General features: G+C 38.2%; 1 protein-coding gene across 3 annotated transcripts in view; it reads right to left on the reverse strand.

Moving 5' to 3' along the window:
* ldlrad3 (low density lipoprotein receptor class A domain containing 3) overlaps positions 1 to 14809 on the reverse strand; it is a 181724-nt gene that overhangs the window by 59920 nt on the left and 106995 nt on the right. For all 3 annotated transcript variants that reach the window (XM_061969978.1, XM_061969977.1, XM_061969976.1), the window contains exon 4: positions 13572 to 13706. In XM_061969978.1, the coding sequence (XP_061825962.1) occupies positions 13572 to 13706 (135 nt within the window). The remainder of the gene's footprint in view (positions 1 to 13571; positions 13707 to 14809) is intronic.

Genomic DNA, 14809 nt, shown 5'->3' on the forward strand with positions numbered 1-14809 from the left:
TTAATGGATTAGTCAAGGAAATCAAACAAAGCACCAATATCATTCAGTTTAAGAAACTGTTCAAACTACAAGTGTTCACAATGTACAAAGAATAACAATTATGATGAATATCTTGCACCTTTAAAAAAAAAAAAGATAATCTCATTCATCTCCTAGGTGAAGCGTAAATTACTTACCGGTAACTATTTATATTTATTTATGAGAACTTTAAATATTGTGTATATGTTTAATATTTATTTATGTATTCAATATTTGTTTACTTACTTATTGTGTAATAATTGATTTACTCATTTATTTATTCACTTTTCTGTTGCAGAGAACAAAGAAATAGGATACAGCTGCTATGAAACAAAAAGGGGTAGGATTAAATAAGCTCTGCCTTTTCCTATTCCTTGTTGGACGTACTGTAATGAAACAACTGGAAATATGTGATGCATTACATTGTAATGGTATTGTATACATGTTCGAAATAAACTGAAACTAACTAACAATATAGTGTCTTCAAAGTGTGCAGTTTTTTCCTAAGATAGGGACTTTTGTCGAGGCTACAACCAATTATTCATATTTACATTGGTTCTTGTGGGAAACTCTGCTTCACTAAACGTTTTGGTTTGTGAATTCAGGTTGCACTGTATATCAAATGATTTTGACAGTGAATATAATGAATATATGAAATAAAAATGTCCAGAAACAACATATTGTTTTTCCATCTGCAACTTATTTTGCTTTTTTTTTTTTTTTTTTTTTTTTTAATAAATAGTATGATTTTCATTAATGCAGTTCAGGTCGGTTGCCAATGTTTTGACATAAAACCTGCATTGTAGAATGAGGCCAGGTAAACAGCTTTCTGCTCTGTGTCCAGCTAACAATTTTCGACCCACAAACAAACATTATTTGTGATTAAGAAAATGCTCTTAAAACCGATAACGGGGGGGAAAAAAGTGAGTTTACCATACAATGGACTGTGCACTATTGAGAAGCTTAACTTAATTCACAAACACTAATTATTTAATTTTTTCAAACCCAGCATCATTCACTGCCATGTGAACAAAGGCATCCCCAAAATCTAATTAACAAGCAACACTTTACATTGTTCAATGCAAATTGTAACTGAGAATCAGATTATTGTTTGTTCAGATAAAAATATATGCAATGTAAAAATGTTACAATCATTATCGAAAAGTAAAACACATATGGTCTACAGCGCATAATGAAAATTACTGCAGCGCCAAGTTTAAGCAATTAGTTAGCATTATATCCACTTATGTTGACAAAAGAAAGACAGTCAAATCAGTAAAAACAAAAAATTATTGTATACCTTGGCTTGAAACTTGCGGTTTAAAATAAATTTGAACTTTACAGTGGAACTTTGATCCACAAACTTAATTGGTTCTCGAACATTGCTTGCCAACCGAAAGGTTCATATAGTGAAACAGATTTCCCCATACGAAACAATGAAAACATGAATAATTGGTTCCATCCACGATAAAAAGTCCCCACTTTGAAGACAGCATAATGTGTGTATATATATATACATATACCGTATTTTTCGGACTATAAGTCACAGTTTTTTTCATAGTTTGGCCGGGGGTGCGACTTACACTCAGGAGCGACTTATGTGTGAAATTATTAAGACATTACCGCAAAATATCAAATAATATTATTTAGCTCATTCACGTAAGAGACTAGACGTATAAGATTTCATGGGATTTGGCGATTAGGAGTGACAGATTGTTTGGTAAACGTATAGCATGTTCTATATGTTATAGTTATTTGAATGACTCTTACCATAATATGTTACGTTAACATACCAGGCACGTTCTCAGTTGGTTATTTATGCCTCATATAACGTACACTTATTCAGCCTGTTGTTCACTATTCTTTATTTGTTTTAAATTGCCTTTCAAATGTCTATTCTTGGTGTTGGGTTTTATCAAATAAATTTCCCCAAAAAATGCGACTTATACTCCAGTGCGACTTATACATTATGTTTTTTTCCTTCTTTATAATGCATTTTCGGCAGGTGCGACTTATACTCCGGAGCGACTTATACTCCGAAAAATACAGTGTGTAGGTATGTATGTATATATATATATATATATATATATATATATATATATATATATATATATATATAAATAACATAACAAGCAATGTTATGTGGCGTTACTACGCCATTCCCTTCAATGCTGTCTTGATCTTTTAATAATCTTCACGGGTTTTGAGCTTATGATGTAGAATCCTCTGTCGAATCACTGGGGCTGGTGTTTTCAGAAGGACACAAACTCCAATTTAGTACAAACCACAACGCTTGATGGCTTATTTTGTCGCAGGGATGGCAATAAAGAGAGACGAGGAGTGTTATTGGAGCTGGAACCAATCAATGTACTACAGTCATAGTCACTTTTATAATAAATGTTGATATGAAACCGAAGCAGAAGGCGTTCGCGGAAGTGGGCTGTACGCCCTCAGAACAAGTCGTATACATGTTGGAAATGATGTACTAAAAGCTGATCAATCAAAGCCTTTATTGTGTGCGTCGCCGCAATGCGAGGTCAGATTTTTTGTGGTGTGTACTTCAGGCAACGCAGAAAGGTTTAAAAGGGGGAGAACCAAGCGGATAACATACCAGGCTTTACACGTAAAATGTTTGATTCTGCTGTGTAGAGCAAATCTTTTGTTGAAAAACTGGCTTCTGAGACCTTGTCAATGTCAAACCCTTGGACCTCAGATCCTTTGTTTACATCACTCAAACATCACTCATCCTGCTTCTGAACTCTCAAATCAATGTCACTTTGAAAGACAGCCTCCTTAAATTGACACCAAGTCAGCTATTGTCACAATTTGTATATCTGCTTGAGTCATCAAACCATCTGCAAAGTTTTCTGTACATAGCATTTTAGATTAATTTCTCTTAAAGTGGAACTGCATTTTTTAAGGGGAAATTTGCCCATGATTTACAATCTCTATGTAAGGGAAGAACACATGTTTAATTTTTTTTTATGCATTCTAATTTGTAATATACGGCAAGAATAAGGTGGCTAACAATACATCTAATGGGAGTACTCTATTGCACCCATAAAGTCCTCTAAAAATCTGAGGTGGGCGGGCTTTGGGGGGAGGCGGGGTTTGGAGGTAGCGGGGGTGTATATTGTAGCCCGGAAGAGTTAGAGCTGCAAAGGATTCTGGGTATTTGTTCTGTTGTGTTTATGTTGTGTTACGGTGCGGATGTTCTCCCGAAATGTGTTTGTCATTCTTGTTTGGTGTGGGTTCACAGTGTGGCGCATATTTGTAACAGTGTTAAAGTTGTATATACGGCCACCCTCAGTGTGACCTGTATGGCTATTGACCAAGTATGTCTTGCAGTCACTTACGTGTGTCTGTAGAAGCCGCATACAACATGTGACTGGGCCGGCACGCTGTGTGTATGGTGAAAAAGACGGCGCAACGACAGGTTGTAGAAGACGCTAAAGGCAGTGTCATCACGGCACACCCTCAATATACCACACCGTGATTGGTAGATTCCTTCAGCTCCGCACACAACGCTGTCAAGCGCCATTCATTTAAAACTTGCGGTCCGAAGTAACATTAAACTTTCATATTAAGGTAGGGGGCCGCAATTGGCCCGCGGGCCGCGTGTCTAAGACCCCTGTTCTAGATTATAAACCATGCCTCTCACTTGTATAGTAGAAGGTTGTGGCCATAAACCGAGAAGTTGGTCAACTTGCTTGTGTAGCCCTTTGAGACACTTGTGATTTAGGGCTATATAAATAAACATTGATTGATTGATTGATTGATTGAACTTTGACATTCAACTTTGACTTGGAGATGGCGAGCAAGACACCAAAACACACTAGTATATATACAGTATATATATATATTTTTTTACCCGATTATGATTAATTCATCATCTAAACGGAAATATAAGGACATCCCATTAGTAGGTATCCCACTGAGAGCAGACAGTGTAGAGTAAGTGATTGTTTAATTATGTTCGCCATTTATATTTCTTGTTTAGCACTTAGCAATATGCTTCTAAAACCTGTAGCTCATCCTTCCGATATGGGTTAAAAATATAAGGTTCACATCAATTGTCCTAAAGTATTTGATACTGTCTATCATGTAGTCTTCTATAATTAGTAATGGTTGTTTAAGGAAATAGCAAATGTTGTGATCGGTCTGTGAAAGTAATATGCCGCAGTATGTATAGAAATGACTAAAATAGGGCAATATTAAATCTCATTTTGAATGTGCTTGTTACTACATTACACACACCTACAGCGTGTATATAAAACATTGATGGAAGTTTTTGGATGTTTTTTAGAGCACTGTGTAGGTGGAATAGAGCGAATCCCTTTACCTCAATTGATAAATGATAAATGATAAATGGGTTGTACTTGTATAGCGCTTTTCTACCTTCAAGGTACTCAAAGCGCTTTGACACTACTTCCACATTTACCCATTCACACACACATTCACACACTGATGGAGGGAGCTGCCATGCAAGGCGCTAACCAGCACCCATCAGGAGCAAGGGTGAAGTGTCTTGCTCAGGACACAACGGACATGACGAGGTTGGTACTAGGTGGGGATTGAACCAGGGACCCTCGGGTCGCGCACGGCCACTCTTCCACTGCGCCACGCCGTCCCTAATGCTGACTTGTGCTCGCATTTATTTAGTTAGAATGAATAAAAAAAAGAAAAACGTGTGTTCTTGTCTCACATGAGGATTGTGAATGATAGGCACAATTTCAAAAAAGTGTGGTTCCCCTTTAAATGAGTCAAATTATGATTTTTTTCTACATTTAAAACACTCCTTAGTGACCCATATACCATGTAATGGTCGTTTTGTGGTCAATAATATGCATAGATTATGTTTTACAGACCATCTTCAAACTGCTTTCTGACCGTCTCTTCAGGATTCGCCGTTTTGTGGACAACATTATTTTTGTGCCTTCACTTTGACTGAGTCTTCTCCCCGTCAATCATGTTGTAGTTTTTAGCGCTCTCATTTCGAGTCTACTGATAGACATAAGTTAGAACTATACTTTAATTTGTCTTAGAAATGGCAACTGCCAAGAATGCATGTGCACCTACGAGCCAGTCTGCCCCACAACAAGAGGATAGAGAAAAATAAGGAAGTTATTGACGACAACGTTGTACTACAACGGCGGACTCGCACAAAGCTCTTCGGGTAAATCGCTACCACATAGAGATATCACTCCGACCCACAGCTCCTCAGGTTTCTTCTTCTACTGCTTAGACCAACAAACAGCCTGCTACTGAGAGATTTTGTGAGTACCCGCAGGCCCCTAGTCCTGGAAAATGTTTGGAACTTTCATGGACTTTGTTAGGGGTGGAAGTGTTGAGGTTATTGCATTTATTGACCGGCGGGCAGAAAATTGCTTCATGGACTTAAACTTTTTGGACTTGCATAAAATTGCTAAAATTAAACTTTGCTCTTCTAAGGATGTCCGGTCTTTAGATGGCCATTTGGCGAGGGTGACGCACCAAACTGAGACTATCGGGTAATCACCATAAAGCAATACACCTCTTTATCCTTCAAAGTCAGTCAACCCCCATTGTATTAGGTCTCCCATTGTTTAAACTGCATAATCCCAGTACTGATTTGGGTAGAACCACCGTTTTGAATTGAAGCACCGTTTACCACACCAATTGTTTGTGTTGCACGGTTCCCTCGACCGACACACCATGTTAATAAGACCATTAATCTGTCGGGGTAAGAGCCGTATATCACGACCACAAATAGTTTAGTAAAAACCATGCTCAGTCCCTTCCCCACATCGCTCTTACCACTATTTCATTAGACTCCTACCGGGGGCATCATCACCTGTGGCTAGACTCTATAATGTGTCAGGTCTGGAATAGTCCACATTAAGTGACTCGACTTTTGCGGCGGGTGTCATTCGTCCCTCTTTCTCTCCATTGGGGGCAATTTTGTTTTTGTCGAGACAGCTGCTGAAATAAACTAGGATTTGGGGAATAGAGAGCTGATAGCCTCCATTTGTGCGCTACAGGTGTGGAGGCACTGTTTGGAGGCACACCATTCCTGGTCGTCACAGATCATAATGACCTGGTATAAATCATGACTGATCAAACACTCAAATCCCGCCCAGTACGTTGGTCACTGTTTTTTGCTTTAACTTCTCTATTACCTACATACCTGACTCCCGCAACACCAAGCCTTATGCACTCTCCAGAGTTTTCAGATCTTCCGCCGTTCCTGCAAGCAAACTATTTGTACCGAATGAACTGAGATCTGAAGTCCTGCAGTGGGGACACGCGTCCAAAGTATTGCATCATCCTGGCGTGAGGCGCACATTGGCGATGGAAAGAGGTATCAAGGACTTTGTGAACGCCAGTGCCAAAGACAAGGCCTCTCATCCTCCTCCTGCTGGTCTCCTTCATGCTCTGCCTATTCCGTTACGACCATCGTTTCACATCGCTGTGTATTTAATCACAGACATCCCGGTTTTTCCCAGGCAACTCAGCCATACTCATTGTGGTTGACCAGTTTTATAAGATGGCTCACTTAATTCCCCTGTCCAAACTACCTACTTCTTTAAAGACTGCACAACTTCTGGTGAAACACGTTTTCCGTCGATAAGTTATCCTTCAGGACCTGCTTTTGAACAGGGGACCCTAATTCGCATCCCAAGTTTGGAAGGCTTTTTTGCAAGGTGTAGGGAGCAACCCGGAGCCTTCAATCTGGTTATCATCCCCACACCAACGGCCACAAGGATCAGGTAAACCAGGACGTGGAGGCGGCTCTTTGCTGCAATGTAGAAATGTAATCAGGCAATAGTCCCAGAAGAGCCTTGGTCCTTGGTCCTGGTCCTCCCACCTCCCTTGGGTGGAGTATGCTCATGATCTGCTGCTGCCTGTCTTCTTTTTGTTGCAGCACCTGATTTCTAGGTCTTTAATACATTAACTACTCAGTGGCCTAGTACCTACTCAGTGGCCTAGTGGTTAGAGTGTCCGCCCTGAGATCGGTAGGTTGTGGGTTCAAACCCCGGCCGAGTCATACCAAAGACTATAAAAATGGGACCCATTACCTCCCTGCTTGGCACTCAGTATCAAGGGTTGGAATTGGGGGTTAAATCACCAAAAATGATTCCCGGGCGCGGCCACCGCTGCTGCCCACTGCTGCTGCCCACTGCTCCCCTCACCTCCCAGGGGGTGATCAAGGGTGATGGGTTAAATGCAGAGAATAATTTCGCCACACCTAGTGTGTGTGTGACAATCATTGGTACTTTAACTTTAACTTTAACTTTTAAAAAAGTGAGGATTCAGCCTCTATACCACAGCCTCTGAGCAGATGGAAAATGCTAAGACAAATTTGCAAAACTAGTTTTAATGTTATTTCTCTTTCCGCTGCTCCACTTCAGGGTTTGACTTGAGATGCCTATTGCTTTTGTTCTGTCAAGTGTATCACTAAATTCTTACTTTTTTCAGCCTGGTTGTTTCATCGTTTATTTTCACGTTCCTGCATTGCATAATGTTAATGCGGGGAATTTTGCAATTCTGTATCTTAGTTTTGTCTGTTACAGGGACCAAATTATACCCACTCTATTTTCTTGTTCTTTAAAGGTTTATGTGTCAGCACCAACAATTTGAAATAGAAAGACAAAAAAAAAATGTTGAAAGTGGAACTGATAATGAATGACATTGTACATATAGTTGACTTTGTGCAGCCACTCTACATGTTAATGTCTGTATATGTGCACAAACCTATATGTACCATGTGATTGACTCAAGACTTGTTCAGAATGATAAATGAATGAATGACTCAAAGTTTGAATGTGTGTGTATGATTGGTTGTTTTTTCAATATGCGCCCTTCAACTAAAGGGCGACCAGTGCAGGATGTAATCTGCCCATACTCAGCTGGGATAGTCTTCCATGCAACCCTGAATAAGAGTATAGGTGAAAAACTAACACATGTATGATGGAATATTAGAGGCATTAAAAAGCATGGTGCAGTGCATTTAATTGTCACCTCTGGCGGTGGATCCTGCAGAAATTAGGTGAAGAGCTGATCTCTAGCCATTATTTTTGTCTACTATTGACACCAAATATGGAGACACAAAAGAACAATTTTATGTGAAAGGTGGGGGAGGAGCTTTATAGAGGTAGAGGTAGTTGAGTGAAAGTGAGGAAGAAAAGCCAGTGCTCAGGTGGCTTGAAGCGGATATTGCATGCCTAATCTGTCATCTGCAGGTCTGTGCTCATTATAGAGGCAAGAATAGTATGTAGATGTACATGTACTGATTCAAATTGCAATAGCGCAAACAGCCAGTAATTATAAAATTGAACAATTTAATTATCTTTTTTAAATATATGTATGTGTGGTGTAGATTTTATGCAATGGAAGTTATGGAACACAACTTTTCAATATCTAATCATGAAGAAGAGCAACGGTGAGGAGACTCAACAATCAAACCTTGCACCGTATACAGTATATCTATAAAGAAATGGCAAGCTGTAAGCATACTGTAGATACTAGGGTTGCTAACTATAAATCAATGCGTCCAGTTCAACAAATGGCCAGTTCGGTTACAGCCTCCTCAATTGATCTGATTCAGCTGTGAATTCTTAAGTTAATCGAGTGTAGACACATAAACCGGTTATCGCGCCGAACTAAAAATCAGCTGATGGTTTGTGTCTTTAAAAGGAAACAAGAGCCATGGTTCTCCGTGAAAAGAGTCACGCGCTTGTTGCGTTACTTATGTAACTGGAGACAAGAAAAGACAGATGCATGGGCCAGGTGTCGCGCAAGTCTAGCAATGAGTAGACAGTTTATCTTTAAAACAACCAAATAATTACCCACAAGATACGTAACCTCAAAACCGCGGACGATCTCCATGCTGTGCCGTCAGTCAATACTGTACCATCCCAAGTAATAGCGAAACAGACAGATTCCCAATTTGTCTTTCTTTCTTTCACAAAATGCTAATTTCTTGTATAAGGGGCTCAATCTGTGTGTCTCACTCTCTTTTCCAGCAACACTGAAACTACCTTTCACCCCCACAACACACGTCACTTACCATCCTTGTCCCAGAAGTCCCGCCCTCCCAGTCTAAGCATTGGCTAGAACCTGTAGGAGCCATCGGTGACAACACTGACCTGACTTGACTCATGGAAAATAAATATATTTGACGTGTTTGCATTTTTACTTAATTTAACATATTTCATGATATATGGTTTTTTTTTTTTAATCACTATAAGTATGTAATATTTACAGAATGTGGTTTTTTTTAATATTTGAAGATGAATGTGCCTATGGGTGCTCTCATTCATCAGGTTTTTCTTATTCACATGGCATTCAACTGATCAGTTGTTTTAAAAGACGTTTGGCCTCTTATCTGAGTAGTTTTCATCAGTGCTCACTACTCCCCTCACCTCCCAGGGGGTGGAACAAGGGGATGGGTCAAATGCAGAGGTTAATTTCACCACACCTAGTGTGTGTGTGTGACTATCGTTGGGACTTCAACTTTAGTTCATGCTCATAGACTTAGATTGGACAGATGTAGTCTGAGTGCTTGGTACCAAGGTCCTAACTATTTATCCTCTAACAGAATGAGGAATGTATGCACAGGAAGGACTGCTTATGTTCTTTTGTGGTTTAAAAAAGAATGTGTCCATCAACAAATGTTAACCATAGAATCGAATCCCCCTATACACCGTATCAAATCTTATTGAATTGTTTATACTCTACATTGAATTGTACCAAATCGTTAATACACTGAATCAAATCACATCAAATCGTTAAAAAAAATAGAAATAATAATAGCATTGTAACCCATGTATTGCGCATCACAGAGAGAATTACATCCCTAATAGATACACATTTACAGTATATTTCTAAATGTAATATTTATGCATAGCTATATACCGTAAATTCCGGACGATAAACCACTACTTTTTTCCTACAGTTTGATCCCTGCAGCTTATAAAACAGATCAGCTAATTTGTGGATTTTTCTTCGCTGATGGCCATAACAAAATAGTTAAAAAAAACAGAAAACTAGCAAAAACACTAAGAATGTGTTTTATTGTTTGTGCTATTGAGCTATTTTTTGGATGAGTTTGTGGAAGTGGAGCGTCGTTCAGTCCTCTAGCCATCTATAGCAGTACTAATCGCATTGATTCTCCATTCATAACTCCAAGCAATGTTTGTAAGTCTTACAGTATAACTAAAACTTTTTACACTTACTAAACCGTCCCATATGTGACGTCTGCAGGAGTGTTGTCATGCATATTTGTATGTGCTATCATAATATAATTATAGTAAGGTAGTGTAAGATCAAAGAAGGTGAATTGTACATTTACAAAAGCTGAGAAAGTATTTTGGAGCCATTTCAAAAGAACTGTATATGTCAAAATTATCATTATACATTTTCATTTTATTGATCAACTGGTGAAGAAACTAAAACTTAAATTGGGTTTTTTTGTTTTCAGATGTTTGTCTCTGCCCCATTTTTATCTGTGCTAGATTACGGTGATCATTTTTATATGAATGCTACTCATTCCTGTCTTCAGATGGTGGATGTGTTTACCATGCTTCTTTGAGGTTCATCACAAACTGTCGAGCCATGTCACACCACTGTGACTTGTACTCTCGGGTGGGATGGCTTTCTCTGTCCACTAGGAGACAGTGTCATTGGTACACTTTTATTTACAATGCTCTTCTAGGACTATTGCCTGATTACATTTGTACATCAAATTTACAGAGAAGTACAAACTCTTATGCACTGAGATCCAACGATCAGCTGTTGCTCTCTGTCCCTTTTCCTCGCACTTAACTAGGCAACAAAGCTTTTGTCTATACAGCTCCTTGTGCTTGGAACATGCTACAAAGAGACTGGAAGCTGACTGAATTGTTATCCTTAAATGCTCTTAAATCTAAGCAGAGCATTTGAAGGAGCCTCAGTTATCTGTAACTGTTTTAATTAATGTCCATCCTGTCATTTTAATGTGTAATGTGAATGTCATTTTATGTGTAATTTGTTGCTGCCTCTTGGCCAGGATTCCCTTGAAAAAGAGGTTTTTAATCTCAATGGGATTTTTTTCCTGGTTAAATACATTTAAAAAAAAACGTGGTCACACTCAGATGTTATGATGTTGGATTAGTACAAATTAAGACATGTCAGGTAAATGTTGTCAGAATAATTTACAGGGTTACAGCCCTACTTGTTCAAGTTTGTGCTGGTTTCTGAGCATGCCTATTATGGATGCTTTAAATGGTGCCCTCATTTTTTTGTCTCCAAGGGCCGAAGAGAAAAGGTGCCAAGGAGCCATCAGCCAAGCATAGCGATTTTAGGTGTACAACCGACCATGAGTAAGGAGTTTAGTCTCATACCGCCATATATAAGGGAGTGGAGATATTCACGTATGAGGTAACTAGTTTGCCTTATGAATGTGCTATTAATGACTTTGTCAGCTTGATAAAAGGTCAGTATAACTCTGTATTATACTGTATATGTTAAACCATCCTACTGTGGGCCAAACAAAACTATTCGGCAGGCCAGATTTGCACCACATTGGGTTAGGGTTGGAGTTAGGTTTCCTCTGATTTAGATGCTTTAGGGCAGTGGTTCTCAACCTTTTTCCAGTGATGTACCCCCTGTGATTTTTTTTTAATTCAAGTACCCCCTAATCAGAGCAAAGCATTTTTGGTTGAAAAAAAGAGATAAAGAAGTAAAATACAGCACTATGTCATCAGTTTCTGATTTATTAAATTGTATAACAGTGCAAAATATTGCTAATTTGTAGTGGTCTTTCTTGAACTATTTGGAAAAAAAGATATAAAAATAACTAAAAACTTGTTGAAAAATAAACAAGTGATTCAATTATAAACATGTCCACAAAAAATCTAGCTGTCAACACTGAATATTGCATTGTTGCATTGTAATGAATGGAATAGCCTACTTGATTTGATGTTCAGTTTATGAACTTAAATTCATATTTTCTTGAAGTATTATTCAATAAATATATTTATAAAGGATTTTTGAATTGTTGCTATTTTTAGAATATTTAAAAAAAATCTCACGTACCCCTTGGCATACCTTCAAGTACCCCCAGGGGTACGCGTACCCCCATTTGAGAACCACTGCTTTAGGGTAATCACTAAAAACAGATCAATCAATGTTCTTTCCTTTAGTTGTTCTTTAGAGGCTTCTCTCCCAACAGAAGAGCTCAGTGGGTAGAAATTAGACAGCCTCCAGGAAGCATCTAAACTTGTCTTAGAAAGGTACTGAAAGTGTTACTAGATCTTGAGCAATAACGGCTGCTGGCCTTTCAAGTAGAGGAAGCTCATTTCCAGCTACTCTCGAAACACAAATACAATCTTCAATTACATATAAAAAAATATATAAAGATGCTAGATTCTACATGAAAACTTAACTTAGAATTGTAGAATTGTCCATATTACCTCGGAACAACAGTGTGGAACTTTAAAAATGCTCTGGCAGTGGTTAATTTTTCAAGACAGCTGATTTGCTCATTTTGCAGTCAATCAAAAAGGGATTCGGCCTCAGACAGATCATCCAATCATCAAATGGAAGCTCAGCGTCAAAGCCAGCTGAGTCCAAGTCCACTTTGCGTACTGTCCAGAGATGCTCAGCTTCCAATGGGCCAAACAAAGCCAATCATTTAACCAATGACTGTCTAGTTTGGCTGCATTGGAACAACCCACTCTATGCTCCTCCACTGAAGTCAATGGACACTCAGCTTCAACACTGTTTATTGCACTGTGACGTTACCACAATAAATGAGGAGAAAGTTGTCAGCTGTAGCGAAGGTAGCCAATTATGAACAAACGTTGAACGCAGTCCAGCGCATAATTAGTCAATGAAATGTAAACACAGAAGTACATATTTGACCACTTTTATGACATTTTAGGGGAAGTTGAGCTTCCCTTGCAGTCTTAGAGCCTTCGCCACTGATCTTGAGCCATATTGACAAGAGGCTGCCAGTTGTGCCTGCCAAAGAATACCGTTGTGTACTAAAAGGCTTCTCACTCACTATACAAACACTATTGATGGTAAAAAAAAAAAAAAAAGTTTGCAAATTTGATTTTTTTTTCACGGCGTAGTGACATACTACATAATTATTTTCAAAAGAGCAATACATTCATAGATGTTTGGCATGAAGTCAATCTGACACATAATACATTAACTCAAGTCGTGTCTATGAAACAACAAAAAATGTAACATACAGAGCCAAAATATCCATCTTGTTAAATCAAACTGAGCAAAATATTGATATTGTAAGCCTCTACTTTCCTTTGAATCTTCTGTGTCTAGTACTACAATTTCCAATATTTATAACTTGTTTCAAGTTCTTTAAGGTTCAGAGAATGAAAAGAAAACTATGTTCCTTTGTGTATATTCCTCAGTTCCCAGAAGTGTCTGGATAAACTTACTTTTGGTATACCTACTTACTTTATGCAAACTTAAGAGCAAACAAGCTGTGTTGTAAAATAGATATTGTGTATACATATGAGACCACTTTTTTTAGACTTGTTGTTTAATTAATGAGCTTTTCTTACCTGCTGTACTTAAGCAGAGCTCCTCATCACTGTTATCCTGACAGTTGTCCTGGCCGTTACACAAGAAGCTGCGGTCTACACAGCGCCCATTTCGACACTTGAAGCGCGTCTCAGAGCACACCAAGGGGTTGCCAGCTGTAAATCAGAGCAGAGATTGAGGGACATTCAATAAGCAAGGTTAATTAATGTCATTTTATGAATTGCATATTGATATCGCTGCTATAGATGCTTTAAAATGGCCTATATTAGCACACTGAGTAAAGCGATGTGACATTTGCAAACACGTCAAAGGAAACGTAGCAGAATTTGGATTCACTTTTCTGGTTATTTGTTCTGCTGTGAACAGAGGTGGGTAGTAACACGCTACATTTACTCCCTTACATTTGCTTAAGTACATTTTTGGTTAATATTTGGTTAATATTGAAGTCACGATATGTATATAGAGTATCGTTGGCAGGTTTTTGATGGTTATTTAAAGGGTTTTGAAATCAAGAGCCTCCATTGACTACATTGTTAGCGAGCATTTTATGTATTTTATCTTTTTCGACTTAAAATGCATAAAAAATGGGAAAATATATGTGTTCATGTCTTATATAAGGATTGTGAATGATAGACAGCACATCTCTCTCTAATTTTTGCATATTTCCAGTATGACTGATCTGGTATTATGGTCAGAGTACAGAAGTGTTACTCCAGTGATGTCAATCTACGGAAATTACTAAAGACGTTCGAAGCGGAATATTCAAAATGACTGACTGAATTTGGGGCATTTTGTGATGTTTAGACATGGTATGTTCACATACTTTGCGAATTGTAAATACAATTGGATATGGTTCAATGGATACAATGAAACACAAAAAATAAAAATAAAGTCAACTTGTTTTTCCACTCTACTGGTACTTTGAAACAAAGAAGAAAAAAACATCAAACATGCAAAGATTCCAGTTACGTCTGTTTCTTTTCATATATGTAATGGCTCAAGACTGAACCATTCATTTCTAACGGCGTGCATGTTTTGTCAGGAAAACCATTTCATTAATTGTTACCTGCTATAAGGTGCACTGATTTGCTCCTTTCAACATCATATTCAAGCACTGTAGGAGACTCCACATCAAGGTCCAACTAACTGTCACAATGTATTGACTTACTAATAAACATTTCCATAACTGTGAAATTAATTAGTGAAGTGAATTACATTTACAGTATACAGTGCTTTTTCTGTCGTGACTTAAAGCGCT

This window comes from Nerophis lumbriciformis, linkage group LG10, assembly GCF_033978685.3.
Source record: "Nerophis lumbriciformis linkage group LG10, RoL_Nlum_v2.1, whole genome shotgun sequence".
NCBI lineage: Eukaryota > Metazoa > Chordata > Actinopteri > Syngnathiformes > Syngnathidae > Nerophis > Nerophis lumbriciformis.